This window comes from Nicotiana tomentosiformis, chromosome 1 (genome assembly GCF_000390325.3).
Source record: "Nicotiana tomentosiformis chromosome 1, ASM39032v3, whole genome shotgun sequence".
Classification (NCBI taxonomy): domain Eukaryota; kingdom Viridiplantae; phylum Streptophyta; class Magnoliopsida; order Solanales; family Solanaceae; genus Nicotiana; species Nicotiana tomentosiformis.
The window spans coordinates 139,553,474-139,571,649 of record NC_090812.1 but is presented as its reverse complement, the minus strand read 5'-3'; the positions used below and the strand labels follow the sequence as shown (position 1 = coordinate 139,571,649).

Sequence of the window (18,176 nt, the reverse complement as noted above, 5' to 3'; positions counted from 1 at the left end):
CAGGAAACTCATCATGTTCCTCGTGGTTCTTCAGGTAGCCATAGTTCATACAATGCTTGCCCAACTCATTCATCATTCAATGCACTGCCGATATAAAGTTCTTACCGTGCTGCATCTGTTCAAAGTTCTACAGGCAGTTATTCAGATTATCAGGGTCAGTAGCTTTGTAAGCGGAGGGGTTGTTTTGAGTGCGCTGACTTGGGTACTTGAGTCATATCAAGAGGGATTGCCCCAGACATTTCAGCAGGGTTCTATAGTAGAGCTCGTAGCCTATGATATCAGCAGTAGCAGCTGCACCACCCGCATAGCCATCTAGGGGTGGGGCTCAGTTAGTTCGAGGTCGCCCTAGAGGGGGAGGTCGGATAGGCGGTGGTCAGGCCCGTTGTTATGCATTTCCAGCTAGGCCAGAGGCAATTATTTCTGACTCTGTGATCATAAGTATTGTTTCAATATGCCACATAGATGCTTCAGTGTTATTTGACCCTATTTCTATTTATTCATGTGTAATCATACTTTGCTTGTTATTTGGATATCCCTCATGATTCTATATTTATGCCTGTTCATGTTCTACATCGGCAGGGGATTCTATTATGGTGGATCGTGTATATCGGTCACGTATGTGATTACCATTAGAGGTTATGAGACTAGGGTTGATCTGTTGTTGCCCAGTATGGTTGATTTTGGCGTGATTCTTGGCATGGATTGGTTGTCGCCATATCACGCTATCCTTGATTGTCATGCTAAGACATTGATGTTGGCGATGCCGGGGTTGCCAAGGTTAGAGTAGAGAGGCTCCCTGAATTATGTTCCTAATTGAGTGATTTCATGCATGAAGGCTCAACGAATGGTTGAGAAGAGATTTCTGGCGTATTTGGCCTTTGTGAGGGATGTTAGTGCTGATACCTACCGTTGAGTCAGTTCCAATAGTGAGAGTTTTCCCAGATGTGCTTCTAGTAGACCTTCCGGGCATGCCGCCCAATAGGGACATTGATTTTGGTATCGATTTGGTGCCGAGAATTCCTCCCATGTATATTTCGCCATATCTTATAACACCAGTTGAGTTGAAGGAGTTGAAGGAATAATTGTAGGAGCTACTTGTAAGGGCTTCATCACGCCTAGTGTGTTGCCTTGGGGTGCACCAGTTCTATTTGTGAAGAAGAATGATGGTACTATGAGGATGTGTATTGACTACAGGCAGTTGAACAAAGTTACAATTAAGAACTAGTACCCACTACCGCACATTGATGAATTATTTGATCAGCTTCAGGGTGCTAGAGGGCTCTCGAAGATTGCTTTGAGATTAGGGTATGATCAGTTAAAGATCCGGGATTCAGATATTCCGAAGACGGCGTTCAGGACCCGCTATGGTCACTATGAGTTTCTGGTGATGTCTTTTGGGCTGACCAATGTCCTAGCGGCCTTTATGCACTTGATGAACAGTATATTTCAGCCCTATCCTAATTCCTTCGTCATAGTTTTCACTGAAAATATATTGGTGTATTCACGCAGCAAGGAGGATTTGGAGCAGTATCTGAGGATCGTGCTCCAGACTTTGAGGGAGAAGAAGCTATATGATAACTTCTCCAAGAGTGAGTTTTGGCTTGATTCAGTGTCAATTTTGGGGCATACGGTGTCCAGTAAGGGGATTAAGAGATTTGAAGAAGATTGAAGCAATTCAGAGTTAACCCACATTGTCTTCTGCTACTGAGATCCGAAGATTCCTTGGTTTGGCCAGGTATTTTCGGCATTTTGTGGAGGGTTTCTCATCCATTGCTTCACCTTTGACTAGATTGAACCAGAAGGGTATCCCATTCAGGTGGTCTGAGGAGTGTGAGGAGAGATTTCAGAAGCTCAAGACTACTTTGACTATAACTCCAGTTCTAGTTTTGCCTTCGGGATCGGCTTCGTATACAGTTTATTGTGATGCTTCATGGATTGGCATTTGATATGTGTTGATATAGGAGGGTAGAGTGATTGCTTATGCTTTGGGACAGTTGAAGCCCCATGAGAGGAACTACCATATACATGATTTGGAGTTGGCATCCATTGTTCAGACATTGAAGATTTGGAGGAACTATCTCTACGGCGTGTCTTGTGAGGTATTCACGGATAATAGAAGTCTCCAACACTTATTCAAGCAAAAGGATGTGAACTTGAGGCAGCAGAGGTGGTTAGAGCTACTAAAAGACTATGATATTACCATTGTTTATCACCTGGGAAAGGCCAGTGTGGTGGCCGATGCTTTGAGTAGGAAGGCTGAGAGTATGGGGAGTCTTGCTTATATTCCAGTTGGAGAGAGACCATTAGCATTGGATGTTCAGGCTTTGGCCAAATCGGTTCATGAGGTTGGATATTTTTGTGTCCAGCAGAGTTCTTGCTTATGTGGTATCACGGTCTTCTTTGTTTGAGCGCATTAAGGCACGTTAGTATGATGATCCCCATTTGGTTTTCCTAAAGGACACGGTGTAGCACATTGATGCTAAGGAAGTTACTATTGGAGATGATGGGGTATTAAGAATGTAGTGTCAGATCTGTGTTCAAAATGTGGATGGGTTGCAAGGGTTGATACTTGAGGAGGCCCAAAGTTCGCGGTATTCAATTCATCCGGGTTCTGCGAAGATGTACCAGGACTTGAGGCAATACTATTGGTGGCAGAGGATAAAGAAGGATATTGTTTAGTATGTTGCTCGCTGTTTGAACTATCAACAGGTGAAGTATGGGCATCAGAGACTCGGTGGTTTCTTCAGAGGCTTGATATTCCGGAGTGGAAGTGGGAGTGTATCACGATGGATTTTGTAGTTGGGCTCCCACGGACCTTGAAGAAATTTGATGCAGCATGGGTTATTATGGACAGACTGACCAAGTCTGCACACTTCATTCCAGTTGTGACTACCTATTCTTCAGAGCAGCTGGCTCGTATTTACATTCGTGAGATTGTTCGCCTTCATGGTGTGCCCTTGTCTATTATATCGGATCGAGGCACTTAGTTCACATCACATTTCTGGAGAGCAATTGATTAGACAGTTGTGGTCGAGTTTAGACCCTATCATAGATCATGCACTCATGTTATTGAATTAGAATTCATTTCGCTCTATTAATTATATTGTGAAAAACGTTAATGGCTTAATAATTAGATCTTGTGATGTTGATTGAGTGTTGGCTTGCCTAGTGACCAGGCTAGGCGCCACCACAGTCTTTGTTGAAATTTTGGGTCGTGACAATACCGTTAGCGTATTGTGTTCTTGGTGTATTAATTTCATAGGAATATAGGCGCTAATATGTATTGGATAGATGACTAGTAATTTGGGAGAATACTATGAGCAAAGATAGTCTGGTAAATTAGCAACCATAGGAAATTCAAGTTGCATGAGGGATTAACTAGAACTCAATAGGATTGCTAAACCAACCACAACCCAGGAATATTCATCTCTACTGAAGTAGCTCTTTAAAGTTCTTAGTTGTTGCAGTTAATCATTTATTTAATATTTACAACAATGGTTTAGTAACAAAAACTCTAACTTGGTAACTCGATTAGATTGCGTCATTCTAGTTGAATTGGTAGGTAGTTAACGATAAATCCATGTGGGTTCAATACTCTCTTCATTACTTTATTACTTTTTAACCATGTATACTTGTGTGTACATTTGAGAGAAATATGGAGCAAGTGGAAGATGATTTAGGGTATCATATTCTTGGCGACTCCAAGCACATCGTACAATTTAATTACAAGAATTTACCCCATTATCTCAAAACTTGCTTTCTGTATTTTGGAGCATCCTTAGAGGATAAAAAGATTCAGATCTGAGAGCTTATGAAGTTATGGGCAACAGAAGCTTTGATGATTAAAGAACAAAATCTTGGCAAAGTAAAAGCATGCCGTGTTGATATTTGGCTAAATACACATAATATGATGATAATTGCCTCACATGTTAGTGTAATAATAGTGATAATTAGAGTCTATTATGAAGTTTTGAGCTTAATTGTATTATTTACTTGTGTGGAAAGAATTTGGAATAAAAAAGTGAAAGCAAGCAAGTTGAAGCAAGAATTGAAGAAATATGAGCTAAGTATAAATTCAGTGCCTAGGCCACCATTTGGTGGTGCCTGTGGAGCCTAAAACTTAGAGAATTTCAGAGATAAAAGTTCAGCGTTCAGGTCACCGTTTGGCGGTGCCTATGGTGCTGAAATCTAAGGGTCTGCTGAATTCACCATCTGGCGTGCCCATAGTGCCGTATCTGGGAAAGTTCTCCATGCAGGTTTAGGAGAAATTTTTCAGTGTCTTAGACCCTACCAATGCATATAATCTAATTTTTGAAGGGAGAATTCGACTTTGGAGAGCAAAGAGCCTTCGTGGAGGCCGGATTTCATCTTTTCTCTCTCCATATACATGATTTGGAGTTGGCATCCATTGTTTAGACATTGAAGATTTGGAGGAACTATCTCTACGGCGTGTCTTGTGAGGTATTCACGGATAATAGAAGTCTCCAACACTTATTCAAGCAAAAGGATGTGAACTTGAGGCAGCGGAGGTGGTTAGAGCTACTAAAAGACTATGATATTACCATTGTTTATCACCTGGGAAAGGCCAGTGTGGTGGCCGATGCTTTGAGTAGGAAGGCTGAGAGTATGGGGAGTCTTGCTTATATTCCAGTTGGAGAGAGACCATTAGCATTGGATGTTCAGGCTTTGGCCAAATCGGTTCATGAGGTTGGATATTTTTGTGTCCAGCAGAGTTCTTGCTTATGTGGTATCACGGTCTTCTTTGTTTGAGCGCATTAAGGCACGTTAGTATGATGATCCCCATTTGGTTTTCCTAAAGGACACGGTGTAGCACATTGATGCTAAGGAAGTTACTATTGGAGATGATGGGGTATTAAGAATGTAGTGTCAGATCTGTGTTCAAAATGTGGATGGGTTGCAAGGGTTGATACTTGAGGAGGCCCAAAGTTTGCGGTATTCAATTCATCTGGGTTCTGCGAAGATGTACCAGGACTTGAGGCAATACTATTGGTGGCAGAGGATAAAGAAGGATATTGTTTAGTATGTTGCTCGCTGTTTGAACTATCAACAGGTGAAGTATGGGCATCAGAGACTCGGTGGTTTCTTCAGAGGCTTGATATTCCGGAGTGGAAGTGGGAGTGTATCACGATGGATTTTGTAGTTGGGCTCCCACGGACCTTGAAGAAATTTGATGCAGCATGGGTTATTATGGACAGACTGACCAAGTCTGCACACTTCATTCCAGTTGTGACTACCTACTCTTCAGAGTAGCTGGCTCGTATTTACATTCGTGAGATTGTTTGCCTTCATGGTGTGCCCTTGTCTATTATATCGGATCGAGGCACTCAGTTCACATCACATTTCTGGAGAGCAGTGCAGTGTGAGTTGGGCACACAGGTCGAGCTGAGTATAACATTTCATCCCCAGACAGACGGATAGTCTGAGCGCACTATTCAGATATTGAATAACATGTTACGTGCTTGTTTCATCGATTTTGGAGGTTCATGGGATCAGTTTCTTCCGCTAGCAAAGTTCGCCTACAATAACATTTTTCAGTCGAGTATCTAGATGGCTCCTTATGAGGCCTTATATGGAAGGAGATGTCATTCTCCGGTTGGTTGGTTTGAACCGGGGGAGGCTAGGTTGTTGGGCACTGATTTGGTTCGTGATGCTTTGGAGAAGGTAAAGTTGATCCAGGAGCGGCTTCATACAACACAATCCATGCAGAAGATTTATGCGGATAGGAAGGCTCATGATGTTGCATATATGGTGGGTGAGAAGGTTTTTGCTCAGAGTTTCGCCCATGAAGGGTGTGATGAGGTTTGGAAAGAAGGGCAAGTTGAGCCCTAGGTATATTGGTCCTTTTTAGGTGCTTGAGAGAGTGGGAGAGGTGGCCTACAGACTTGCCTTTCCACCTAGCCTATCGGGGGTTCTGTTGCTCCCAAACGCACACGCAAGTATACGTGGTCGTACAAGTAATAAAATGATAAATCGAGTGTCAAACCCACAGAGACTTGTGTTAACTTCCCACTAGTTTCACCAAGATTCTTATTCAGTCGATTCAATCAAAGTTCAAAAGTGTGATTATACTAAGAAATAATTGTAATAAGTAACTAATTAAACAAACATCAAAATAATTGTTGTGTATCTAGTAGAGATGAATATTCTAGGGTTGTGATCGATTCACCACTCCCATTGCGTTCTAATTAACTCTTTGATGTTTGGCTTAAAGTATATATATTTATATGTATATCGCCTCATGTTTTACTTTTGTTTCATGGATTTAGGATGTAAAATGTGTTGATTTATATTAATTTGAGGTTAGGAATGATCCGAGAGCAATTGAGGGCGAAAGGTGCGAGATTAGAGCTAAAACGGACAAAAAAACAAAAAAAGGGGAATTTCTAGCGCCACAGCCAGCGCCTGGCGCTACCTGTGGTGCCAGAGACAATAAGCTTCAATTACCAGTGCCAGGGACAATGCCTAGTGCTAGGCTGGGCGCTGGTGGCGTGAATTCTGTCCAACTTTGCCCGGGACAAGGTTATTTCGGCCCTAGACCTACCCAACACGTATAAAAGCAAGACTAAGCTTATATTTAGAGGGGGGACGACACTTTGAAGGGATAATACACACGAGAAACATCCGGGAGCGAAGAGATCTCAGTTTTCTTCATTTTTTCTTAGTATTTTCAATTATCCAACACTTATGAAATTGTTTGCTATTATCACGAGTGGCTAAAACCCATAGTTTTGGGGTTGTGATTTAGCCATGAATATTGTTGTTTAACGTTGACTTAACCTTGATTATAATTCACTAATATATGGTTGTTTCTTCAATTCCGTGATTAATTGCTTAATTGTCTGGCTAGCAGTTAGGTTCTATTTACTATTTATGCTATGCTTGGGAAAGCCATGTTTAGATTAGAGAAGAATTAAAGAAAGCATGATCTTAACTCTTAGGGGGGGGAGGATTTGTGGTTAGGATAGGAATATACCTAGTCACCGTGCTTAATTAAATATCGTAATCTTAATGCATTCTTGATAGATTGATTCCTTAGGAATATAGGCGTTAATCTATTTTGAATAAGCGAGTAGTACTTCGGGAGAAGGCTATGAGAGAAATTATCGATTAATTAGCAACCATGAGTGAATTGTATGAAAGGGAGAGTTAACTGGAACACAATAGGATTGGTGAATCGATCACAACCCTGGAATATTTATCTCTATTGAATACACAACAACCATTTTACTGCTTGATAATTTAGTTACTACTTAGAAGTATAGTTTAGTATAACCACATTCTTGAACTCAAATTTGGCTTGACTGAATAACAATCTTGGTGATTTTAGTGGGTAGTTGATACAAGTCTCTGTGGGTTTGACACTCGACTTATCATTTTATTACTTGTACGACCACGTATACTTGCGTGTGCATTTGGGAGCAACAAGTTTTTAGTGCCGTTGCCGGGGACTTGAATATTGACTACTTTCTAGTTTTTGCTTTCATTGTTTATTTCGTTAAGTCTAATGTTACTTGATTGTTGCTCTGACCTTAGGAACTTTGATTGAATACGCAGGGTCAGAAGCTAGGACCGACTTCAAGGCTTTGACCCCGAACCTGAGAGAACATTTCATAGGAGGTTGAGGGAAGCAAAGGACACGAATAATATTTAGGCACTTGTCCAATTTCCTGTGAACATGGCTGAGGAACATATGGCTGTTCAGGAGGTGGCAATGCCCAGCATTGCTAATGTCCCCTCCAGCATAGTGAAGCCCAGAATCACTGGGCACTTTGAGCTAAAACAGAGCATGATCCAGCTACTTCATGCGAATGGGCAGTTTATGGGTCTTCCACATGAGGATCCACAACAGCATATCCTGAACTTCTTGGAGATTAGTAATACTTATATCACTAAAGGGGTCACTCCAGACTATGTGAGGCTCACACTTTTTCCATTCTCTCTGTTGGGCGAAGCAAAGCGATGGCTGAAGGTAGAACCAGCTAATTCTATTACATCATGGAATGATTTGGCAAGGAAATTTCTAGCGAGGTTCTTCCCTTTAGGCAAAATTGCAAAGATTAGAAGTGAGATAGTTACCTTCAAACAGAAAGCGGGAGAGTCTTTATACTCAGCTTGGGAGAGGTTCAAGGGGCTACTCAGAGACTGTCCTCATCACAATAAGACAAACGAAGTGTTAGCTCACACTTTCATAGAAGGGATACATCCTGAAACAAAAATTGTGGTAGATGCTGCAGCTGGAGGTCAAGTGTTGCAGAAAAGCTTTGACGAGATATATGCATTATTGAACAAATTCTCCCAAAGCAATCCGGATTGGCAAGGAGCAATGGGCAGACACACGGTGCAAATATCTGCAGGGGTTCTCGAGTAAGATGTCATCTCGACGTTATCAGCGCAGATTTCTACACTGACCAACCAAGTCAATCAGATGACCATGGTTATTAACAAGCAACAAGCTCAACTAGTGCAACAAGTTCAAGTGTTTTGTGAAGTATGTGGAGAGGGTCACACGAGCGAAATATGCCCAGTTAATCCAGAGTCTGTCTGCTTTATGTGTAATGTGAATAGGGGTTAGACAAACCAAAATGGGAACACTTACAATCCCAACTAGAGGAACCACCCAAACTTCTCTTGGGGTGGAAATCAAGGTGCTCAAAATCAATACCGACCACAAGCACCTCAACAACAATATAGACCACCTCAGGCTGAACAACATGCAAACTCAACAAGTCACCTTGAGGAAATGATGAAGAAATTGATTGCTGATCAGCAAGCCCAAGCCACAACAATGAGAAATTTGGAGCGCCAAGTGGGACAACTTGCCAGTGCCCAAAATACTAGACCTGTTGGAGCTCTTCGAAGTGACACTGAAGCTAATACTAAGAAATCCATTAATGGCATTTCATTGAGGAATGTGAGACAATTAGGAGAAGTCCAGTCGAAAAAAAGAAAACAGGTGACTTTTAATGAGAGGACAGCCACTATAGAGTCAGAATCAGAAAAATCAAAGGAATCTGAGAAGCCAGCTGATGAGGCGGTGGCTAAGCAACCTCCACCATTGGTTGCGAGGCCACCACCTCCTTTCCCTCAAAGATTGCAGAAAGTGAAGGATAATGCCGCGTATAAAAAGTTTCTTGATATTTTGAAGCCGGTGAAAATTAATATTCCTTTGGTAGACATCTTGCAAGAAGTGCCCAAATATACAAAATACATCAAGGACATAGTGGCAAATAAAATGAGGTTGACCGAGTTCGAGACTGTGGCACTCACTGAGGAATGTAGCTCAAGAATTCAAAGCAAGCTACCTCAGAAATTGAAGGATCCGGGTAGTTTCACTATCCAAATCTCGATTGGTAAGCATGCAGTCGGGCGAGCTTTATGTGATCTTGGAGCGAGCATCAATTTGATGCAGCTATCTGTGTTCAGACAGTTGGGGTTGGGTGAGCCATGCCCAACAACGGTAATATTACAGTTGGCTGATCGCTCCCTTGCTCATCCTGAAGGAGTAATTGAAGATGTGTTAGTTCAAGTGGGTTCTTTCATATTCCCTGCTGATTTCATTATCTTGGACTACGAGCCTAATCAGGAAGTCCCATTTATTTTGGGGCGTCCATTTTTAGCCACGGGTCGAGCTATTATTGATGTTTGGGAAGGAAAGATGACGATGAGAGTAGGCGATAGAGTGGAGGTATTCAATGTATATAAAGCACTCAGATTGCCAGCCCACTATGAAGAGCTATCCATGATTTCTGTGGTGGAAAGTGATGCTACATCATTAGTGCCTTATATGAGCCCTATAAATCCTCTTGAACGAGCTTTGATTGGGGATGAAGAAGACATTGAAGATGAAATGATGAGAGAAATTGAACAAGTACTTGATATGTCCTGCAGTTATGTCCATGGGTTTGGAAAATTTGAGGAGTTGGACAGGCCTGTCACTCTGACCCCTCCTAAGCCATCTATTGAAGAAGCTCCAAAGCTAGAACTTGAGCCCCTACTAGCACATCTGCGCTATGCTTATTTGGGAAACTCTGAGACATTGCCCGTGATTATCTCATCCAGCTTGACTAACACACAAGAAGAAAAATTGCTCAGAGTCCTTCGCGAGCATAAAAAGGCTATTGGGTGGACAATTGCTGACATCAAGGGAATCAGTCCATCATTTTGCATGCATAAAATCCTCTTGGAAGATAGACACCGCCCTAATGTTGAGCAGCAAAGGACGTTAAATCCCATTATGAAAGAGGTCGTGAAGAAGGAAGTAATCAAGTTGCTCGATGCAAGCATCATCTTTCCTATTTCTGACAGCAACTGGGTAAGCCGAGTTCAATGTGTGCCCAAAAAGGGGGGATGACTATAATTGAGAATGAGAAAAATGAGCTAATTCCTACTCGCACTGTGACGGGGTGGAGAGTCTGCATTGATTATAGAAGGCTCAACAAAGCAACCTGCAAGGACCACTTTCCACTTCTATTCATTGACCAAATGTTGGACAGATTAGTGGGGCATGAATATTATTGCTTCCTTGATGGTTATTCGGGATACAATCAGATTGTCATATGCCCAGAGAATCAGGAGAAGACCACTTTTACTTGTCCTTATGGAGCTTTCGCCTTCAAGCGAATGCCGTTTGGTCTTTGTAATGCACCAGCTACTTTCCAGAGATGCATGATGTCTATTTTCACCGATATGGTGGAAACATTTGTGGAAGTTTTTATGGATGATTTTTCATCCTTTCGGTCTTCTTATGATGATTGTTTGATGAATTTGAGCAAGGTGTTAGCACGCTGTGAAGAAACAAATCTGGTATTGAATTGGGAGAAGTGTCACTTTATGGTGCAGAAAGCCATCATTTTGGGTCACAGAGTGTCTAGAAGTGGCATTGAAGTTGATAAGGCGAAGGTGGAGGCGGTTGAAAAATTACCTCCACCTATTTTTGTGAAAGGTGTCCGGAGTTTCTTGGGACACGCGAGATTCTATCGACGCTTTATTAAAGATTTTTCTAAAATTGCTACTCCTTTGTGTAGGTTGCTTGAAAAAGATGTAACTTTCAATTTTGATGACGCCTGCCTTAAAGAATTTGAAGAACTCAAAAAGAAGTTGGTGGCTGCTCCCATTATTGTGGCACCAAATTGGTCCTTACCATTTGAACTTATGTGTTATGCAAGTGACCATGTTGTTGGGGCAGTGCTAGGCCACAGGAAAGACAAGGTATTTTATTCCATCTACTATGCGAGTAAGACTCTTGATAATGCACAACTGAATTACACCACCACTGAAAATGAGTTGTTAGCAGTTGTGTGGGCCTTTGAGAAATTTCGGGCATACTTGGGTGGAACAAAAGTCATAGTCCATACCGATCATGCATCAATCAGGTATTTATTTACAAAAAAAGTATCCAAGGCTAGATTGATGCACTAGGTTTTGTTGCTGTAGGAATTTGATGTAGAAATACGAGATCGAAATGGCACATAGAACCAAGTAGCTGACCATCTATCAAGGCTGGAAAATCATGACCACATGGAGGAGGGTGGCAAAATTAAAGAAGTATTTTGTGATGAGCAACTTTTTGCTATCACCCCAAGACCCTCCCCCATGGTACGCAGACTATGTGAATTATCTTGTGAGTGGGGTACTTCCTCCTGAAATTGAATCTGAAGCAAGAAAGAGGTTTCTACATGATGTGAACTTCTACTATTGGGATGAGCCATATTTGTACAAGCAATGTGCTGATCAGTTGATGAGGAGATGCATTCCAGAAAAGGAGGCAGAATTAGTATTGTATGATTGCCATGCATCACCTTATGGGGGCCATCATGGAGGAGATAGAACAACTGCAAAGGTAATACAATCCGGTTTCTTTTGGCCAACTTTATTCAAGGATGCCCATGCATTTGTTAAGAAGTGTGACCAATGTCAGAGAACAGGAACAATCACTAGGAGGCATGAGATGCTTTTGAATAACATCCTGGAGGTTGAGATTTTTGATGTATGGGGATAGATTTTATGGGACCATTCCCATTGTCTAGAGGAAACAAATACATTTTGCTAGTAGTTGACTACGTGTCAAAATGGGTAGAGGTGATCGCATTGCCAACAAATGATGCCATGGTGGTAGCTGCATTTGTGAAAAAGAATATATTTTCGAGGTTTAGGACTCCACATGAATTGATAAGTGATGAAGGGATGCACTTTTGCAATTGATTGTTGAATAACCTTCTAGCTAAATATGGGGTCCGCCATAGAGTTGTGACAGTGTATCATCCTCAAACGAGTGGACAAGCTGAGGTGTCGAATAGAGAAATAAAGCAAATTTTATAAAAGACGGCGAGTGTGAATAGGAAGGATTGGGATGCAAAGTTAGATGATGCCTTGTGGGCATATAGAACTACATACAAAATGCCAATTGGGGCGCCGTATAAGCTTGTTTATGGAAAGGTATGTCAGTTGCCTGTTGAACTTGAACACAAAGCATACTGGGCCATTAAAAAGTTGAATATGGACCTTGACGCCGCGGGTGAGAAAAGAATCCTGTAGTTAAATGAATTAGATGGGTTCGGGCTGCACTCTTAAGAAAATTCTAAGCTATATAAAGAGAAGACTAAAAGATGGCATGACAAGCGTATCAAGCCACGTCACTTCGAGCCAGGCCAACATGTATTATTTTTCAATACTAGACTAAGGCTATTTATTGGGAAGTTAAAATCGAGATGGTCAGGCCCTTTTGAGGTGGTAAGAGTCACTCCTTATAGTGCAATTGTGTTACGAGCTTTAAATGGTGAAACAAAATTTATAGTGAATGGACAAAGAATCAAGCATTATTGGGGATGAATAATTGATCGTGAGAAGACCAAAGTTGTACTCGCTACTGAGTAAGTGAGGTCATGCGTCGTGCCGCGATGTTAAATCAGGCGCTTGTTGGGAGGCAACCCAATTTTTATTGCTTTTATAGTTTAGCTTCTTAGATTTTTTTAGTTAGAGTAGAGTAGAGTTGCATTTTCTTTGTAGGCATAGAAATTATAAGTAGAATGGTGTAGGACATGTAAATTGGATATATAAAAGGCTCGGGGGATCGGGATGTTATAAAAAAAAATATTATCGAAAATAGCGCCCAGGACAGCGCCTAGCGCTGCCTGGGGCACTACAGGCAGAATGCGCAAGACCCCCCAGCACCAGGCATAGCGCTGAGCGCTGAGCTAGGGGGTGTCCACGTATTTTTTTTTAATTTTTTTTAATTTATTATTTTCGTTTTTGCTTACTAAGTAACCCATACCCATAAAACCCAACCCATATACCCATCTACACTAACATTATAACCCATCTTATTACCCATACCCATACCCAACTCAACTTAAACCATAACCCAATTAAACTCAAAATACCCCAAGTTGAAACATCAGAAAACGCACTCCTCTCTCTCTCTCTCTCTCTCTCTCTCTCTCTCTCTCTCTCTCTCTCTCTTTCTTCCGCGAACTCCTTCTTCTTTTTCTCTCAAAATTTCTCAAGTTTTCTATTGCTCTCATCCTAAACTTGACAGGTATGTTCTTCTTTTTCTTCTTCTTCTTCTTCTTCTTCTTCTTCTTCTTCTTCTTCTTCTTCTTCTTCTTCTTCTTCTTCTTAATTTTGTGTTCTAATTGGTAGATAATAATGTACATCCCATCCCCCAAATTATCTACAATATTGGTAGATAATAATTTAGTTTTTTTGGATGAATATTTATGGTGGGTGGTTCACATTGGTAGAAAATTGTTTGGTTATTGTGTATACGAAGTAGTAAATTAGAATTCCCTCTACTTCGTTGAAATTTGGGAGGGCCACCATATTTCACAATTGTTGAACTAGAATGCACACACTTTATGCCCACAAGGTGTTTGTTAAAATGTTTGTATGAAGATTTTAGTGTACCGGTGAAGTCTGAGTAACCGAGTATATTTGTGTATGAATTTGGGCTAAGTATGGGATGTGTGGGATGACTTTACATGCTAGGGAGCTTGGCTTCAATGCAAACATGTTCCTAACCATCTATCTTATATAATGTACGTTGTCGAATATTGTAAATTTAGCTAATTACATGTAGTGTAGTAGTTGTAGAAAGGTGAGTAACATATGCCTCTTGCTTGCCTTATGGTGAATTCACTAAGCCATGATCACTCCCTTGTGTGTGGCATTGATTAGTGCCTTTTAACTATTGTACGACATGGGGAAGTCTTGAGTACCCATATCTTTGGAGTGCAACACTTGAGCATTTTAGATCAAAGTTGTGAAGTATTGTACATTGTGCCTTCGGTTTTAAGTTTGGGGTCATTCGTGACTTGTGCGACAACCTTAGGCATATTTCTTGATGAGTTCTCACATTCATGCTTATTTTGTGTTGTAGGATATTATGGCTCGTGATAGTTCTAGCAAAGGCAAGGGAATAGGAAAGTCCTCCACCGCTGCCCCCGCGCCCAAAAAGCGCAAGCAGGGAGAAGGCTCTTCGGGACAAGCAAAAGGGAAACAGGTGGTTGAGGCATCACAGCAGACTCCATTACCACCAAGGCCTCAGTTGAAACTAGTATCTGATGCAGCTATTGCATGGCACAGGGATTTCGTGCCATATGGGCGTTATGTCTCCGAGATGGGGATAAATGCCAAAGCTGTGGAATGAAACTTCCCGGATATCCTTGGCCGATTACTCGCATTTAATATGGACAAACTCCTAGAATGCCCTGGGCATACAAATTTGAGCATGGTTAGGGAATTGTACGCCAACTGGGATTACAAATCATCTATGTCATATGTACGTGGGAAGGACATGCCATTGGATAGGAGGGCCTTATGTAAGTTTTTAGGGGTTGAGAATGCTGACACGAGGAGGCTCCAGAAATTTTTCAGAAGCCCAAAATACATATTAATACATCACACTCTTTGTGGCATGGATTCAAATGCCAAGTGAACCAGGAAGCAAGGCAAGATTCACAATCACATGGTTCGTTCTGATTTTAACAAGATTACCAAAGTGTGGCAGAATTTTGTGCAACCCAGACTCATGCCAGTGGAGCACACCAGTGACTGCACTCGAGCTAGAGTGTGTGTCATATTATTTTTGATGACTGGCAAACCCATTAATTTGGGTGAGATTATGCTCGGTGAGATGGACCGCACGAGATTTGGGCGGCAGATTAAGAGGTTCTTCTTTGGCAACTTACTCACACAATATATGCTCTCCCGGGAGGTGCCGGAGTATCCAAGATATGATGAGGTGGTGGAGGCTCCTATAGGGTTATTGGACATCACATCATTGTTGGAGACGTCATCTAAGCTCACTCAGGCAGCAAGGAACGAACGAGATGAGAACTTCAGCAGGTACCTCTATAACTCTTTGAATTTACTCATGAGCATGGCTGGTATCACAGACAAGGAGCGTATGCACTTACGCTATGACTTGTCAAGTTCATCCAAGGAGATGTTGGGGATTGCACCAGGTAGCCCTGTTCACTCGTCGGAGGACGTAAACACTGCCAAGGACTCAGACACAGAGGATGTGGTTGATGATGATGTTACGGGACCCCTGGCTTTGGTGCCTCTTGGATCAGATGATGATGTGCCTGAAGCTGCTGATGGAGGGCATGCTGAGGAGGAGGACTCCGACTGACATAGAGTTTTCTTTTCATCCTACTCTGTTTTACATTTTTATATGTATCGAGGACTATGCATATACAAGTGTGGGGTGGGAGGAATACTACCTGTGATGTAGTTGTATATCTTGTATCAATATATTTTAATTTGTTTTTTTATTAGTTCTACTGAGTCTAGTGTTAGTTTAGTTTGTTTTAGAAAGAAAAAAAATATAAAAATACCGAAAAAAAAGAAAATGAGAAAAAGCTCGGACTTTTCCCGACGATGGATCTTTTGGACAATTTTCTTGAGGGATAAAGTCCGATTAAAAATACCAAAAAGATTTTTTTTTTTAGGATAGTTAGATAGTATCCCTTGGTTTTTCTTTGGGCGCCGGTTCTTTTCCAAGGGTGTAGCTCGAACTGGGTACTTTATTGTTTTTAGGAGTAGTATAAGAAGAAACTGAGTTGCTCGGAGCTACCTAGTGACATGTTTGGCGCTGGCACATTAGGCTATGACATGCATTCTATCATCCCGTGTATTTGTTTTGAATTATGATGTCTAAGTAAAGTAAATAGCCTATTTTGTGACGCCTTGTCTCAGTTGTTTGACTTGTATGCCACATAGTGCAATATTGCTTAATTTTTCTCAATTATGTGTGCTTGCTTGACTTGAGAGTTGAACAAAACCGCTGTGATTGAGTCATGTGCAATGTGTGTGTGAGGATTTGTGATCTTCTGTGCTATCCTGTGTAGTCTAGAACTTGCCCCGTGTATTAATCAAAGCGAAATTATAAGTTGTGCTAATCTAGGAGATGACGTAGGTGTTTTCTTGCTTGATCAAAGATGTGCTTGTCATATAAAAATAAAATTTTCCATTGCGAGCCCCTTTGAGCCTATAGACCTTTTATTTGGCACCCACATTACAAGCCGTACCCCTATTTTGTTCTTAAATTGAGATTGTTGAACCTCTACCTCCTAAGGCACTTAGTCGCTAACAGAAGTAAGGTTAGAGATTAGAGAGGAGCTTTTGAGTGGAACCATGGAAGGGCCCTTTGGTACACAAAAATTGAGATCAAAAGTCACTGGCCGATGAACTTTAATGTATGGAGTGTATGTAGAGGAAAATAAAAGAGAAAAAAAAGAGAGAAAGAAAAAAGAAAAATTGCAAGAAAAGAAAACAAATGATAGTTAAAGTATGAAGAAAAATACACACATCCAATTCTTATTAATTTGTACTAGTGGGAGTATAGAAGTGCTTAATGAAAGTAAGGGCTATGTCGTATATAGTTTGTAGCAAGTGATTTGATTGAGGAGAATATGTGTTTGAATTGTGAGTGTAGTGTATTAAAGTGCTTAGGAGGGTTAGTCACTATTTCTAAATGTATCATACCCGTCCTTTAGCTTACATTACAACCTTAAAGTCCTAATTGATCCTAGATTTGGCTAGCTTAAATTAGTAGAGATATACACTACGGGAAGCTTATGGTACGACCACGGGATGCATACGAATTCTTTGTGAAGTGAGCGAATTTTTGTTCAATTGTGTGAGGTCCTTAATCTATATTCAAAAGCATATTTGAATGTGTGGGCTAGTCTATATTCACTCTTTTGTTTGTTGGTGAGTGCACATGATCTCATGAATGATTGGTAATGTTGTAAACTTTCTTGTTGGGCGAGTACGTGAATTAAGGGTGCTTAGTGGTTAGAAGTCGGCTTTTGAGGTTGGGTGGTGACAAATAGGTTGTTGGAATTGATTTAATTGAAATGTTATACTTGGGCATGCTTAAACGGGAAGAATGTGAAATTTTGTATGTTCATGCTTGTGTGCCGGTATTGATTATAGTCAAGGGTAGAATGTATGGTTAGAAGTTGAATTACTCCTGTATAGTTGAAACTTGTACGTAGTTGGGGGGTTATTTGATAGTGCCATTGCTCGAGGACGAGCAAGAGTCTAAGTGTGGAGTGCTGATGTTTGTCTTAAAGTATATATATATTTATACGTATATCGCCTCATGTTTTACTTTTGTTTCATGGATTTAGGATGTAAAATGTGTTGATTTATATTAATTTGAGGTGTTTTTATGTGTAGGAATGATCCGGGAGCAATTGGGGGCGAAAGGTGCGAGATTAAAGCCAAAACGGACGAAAAAACAAAAACAAAGGGAATTTCCGGCGCCACAGCTAGCGCCTGGCGCTACCTGTGGCACCAGAGACAGTAAGCTTCAATTACCAGTGCCAAGGACAGCGCTGGGCTGGGCGCAGATGGCGTGAATTCTGTCCAACTTTGCCCGGGACAAGGTTATTTCGGCCCTAGACCTACCCAACGCGTATAAAAGCTAGACTAAGCTTAGTTTTAGAGAGGGGACGACACTTTGAAGGGAGAATACACACGAGAAACATCCGGGAGCGAAGAGATCTCAATTTTATTGATATTTTCTTAGTATTCTCAATTATCCAATACTTTTGAAATTGTTTGCTATTATCATGAGTGGATAAAACCCATAGTTCTGGGGTTGTGATTTAGCCATGAATATTGTTGTTTAACGTTGACTTAACCTT

General features: G+C 41.1%; 1 protein-coding gene and 1 non-coding gene across 2 annotated transcripts; one reads left to right on the top strand and one right to left on the bottom strand.

Annotated features, from left to right (window-relative positions):
- Positions 1 to 8,074: 8,074 nt before the first annotated feature.
- LOC117280816 (small nucleolar RNA R71) lies at positions 8,075 to 8,179 on the bottom strand. Its single transcript, XR_004511403.1, has one exon. It is a non-coding gene; the product is annotated as a small nucleolar RNA R71 (small nucleolar RNA).
- Positions 8,180 to 8,761: 582 nt separating this feature from the next.
- LOC138910591 (uncharacterized) lies at positions 8,762 to 10,372 on the top strand. The gene has a single exon (XM_070201829.1). The coding sequence runs from the start codon at positions 8,762 to 8,764 to the stop codon at positions 10,370 to 10,372; it is 1,611 nt and encodes a 536-aa protein (XP_070057930.1).
- Positions 10,373 to 18,176: the final 7,804 nt, after the last annotated feature.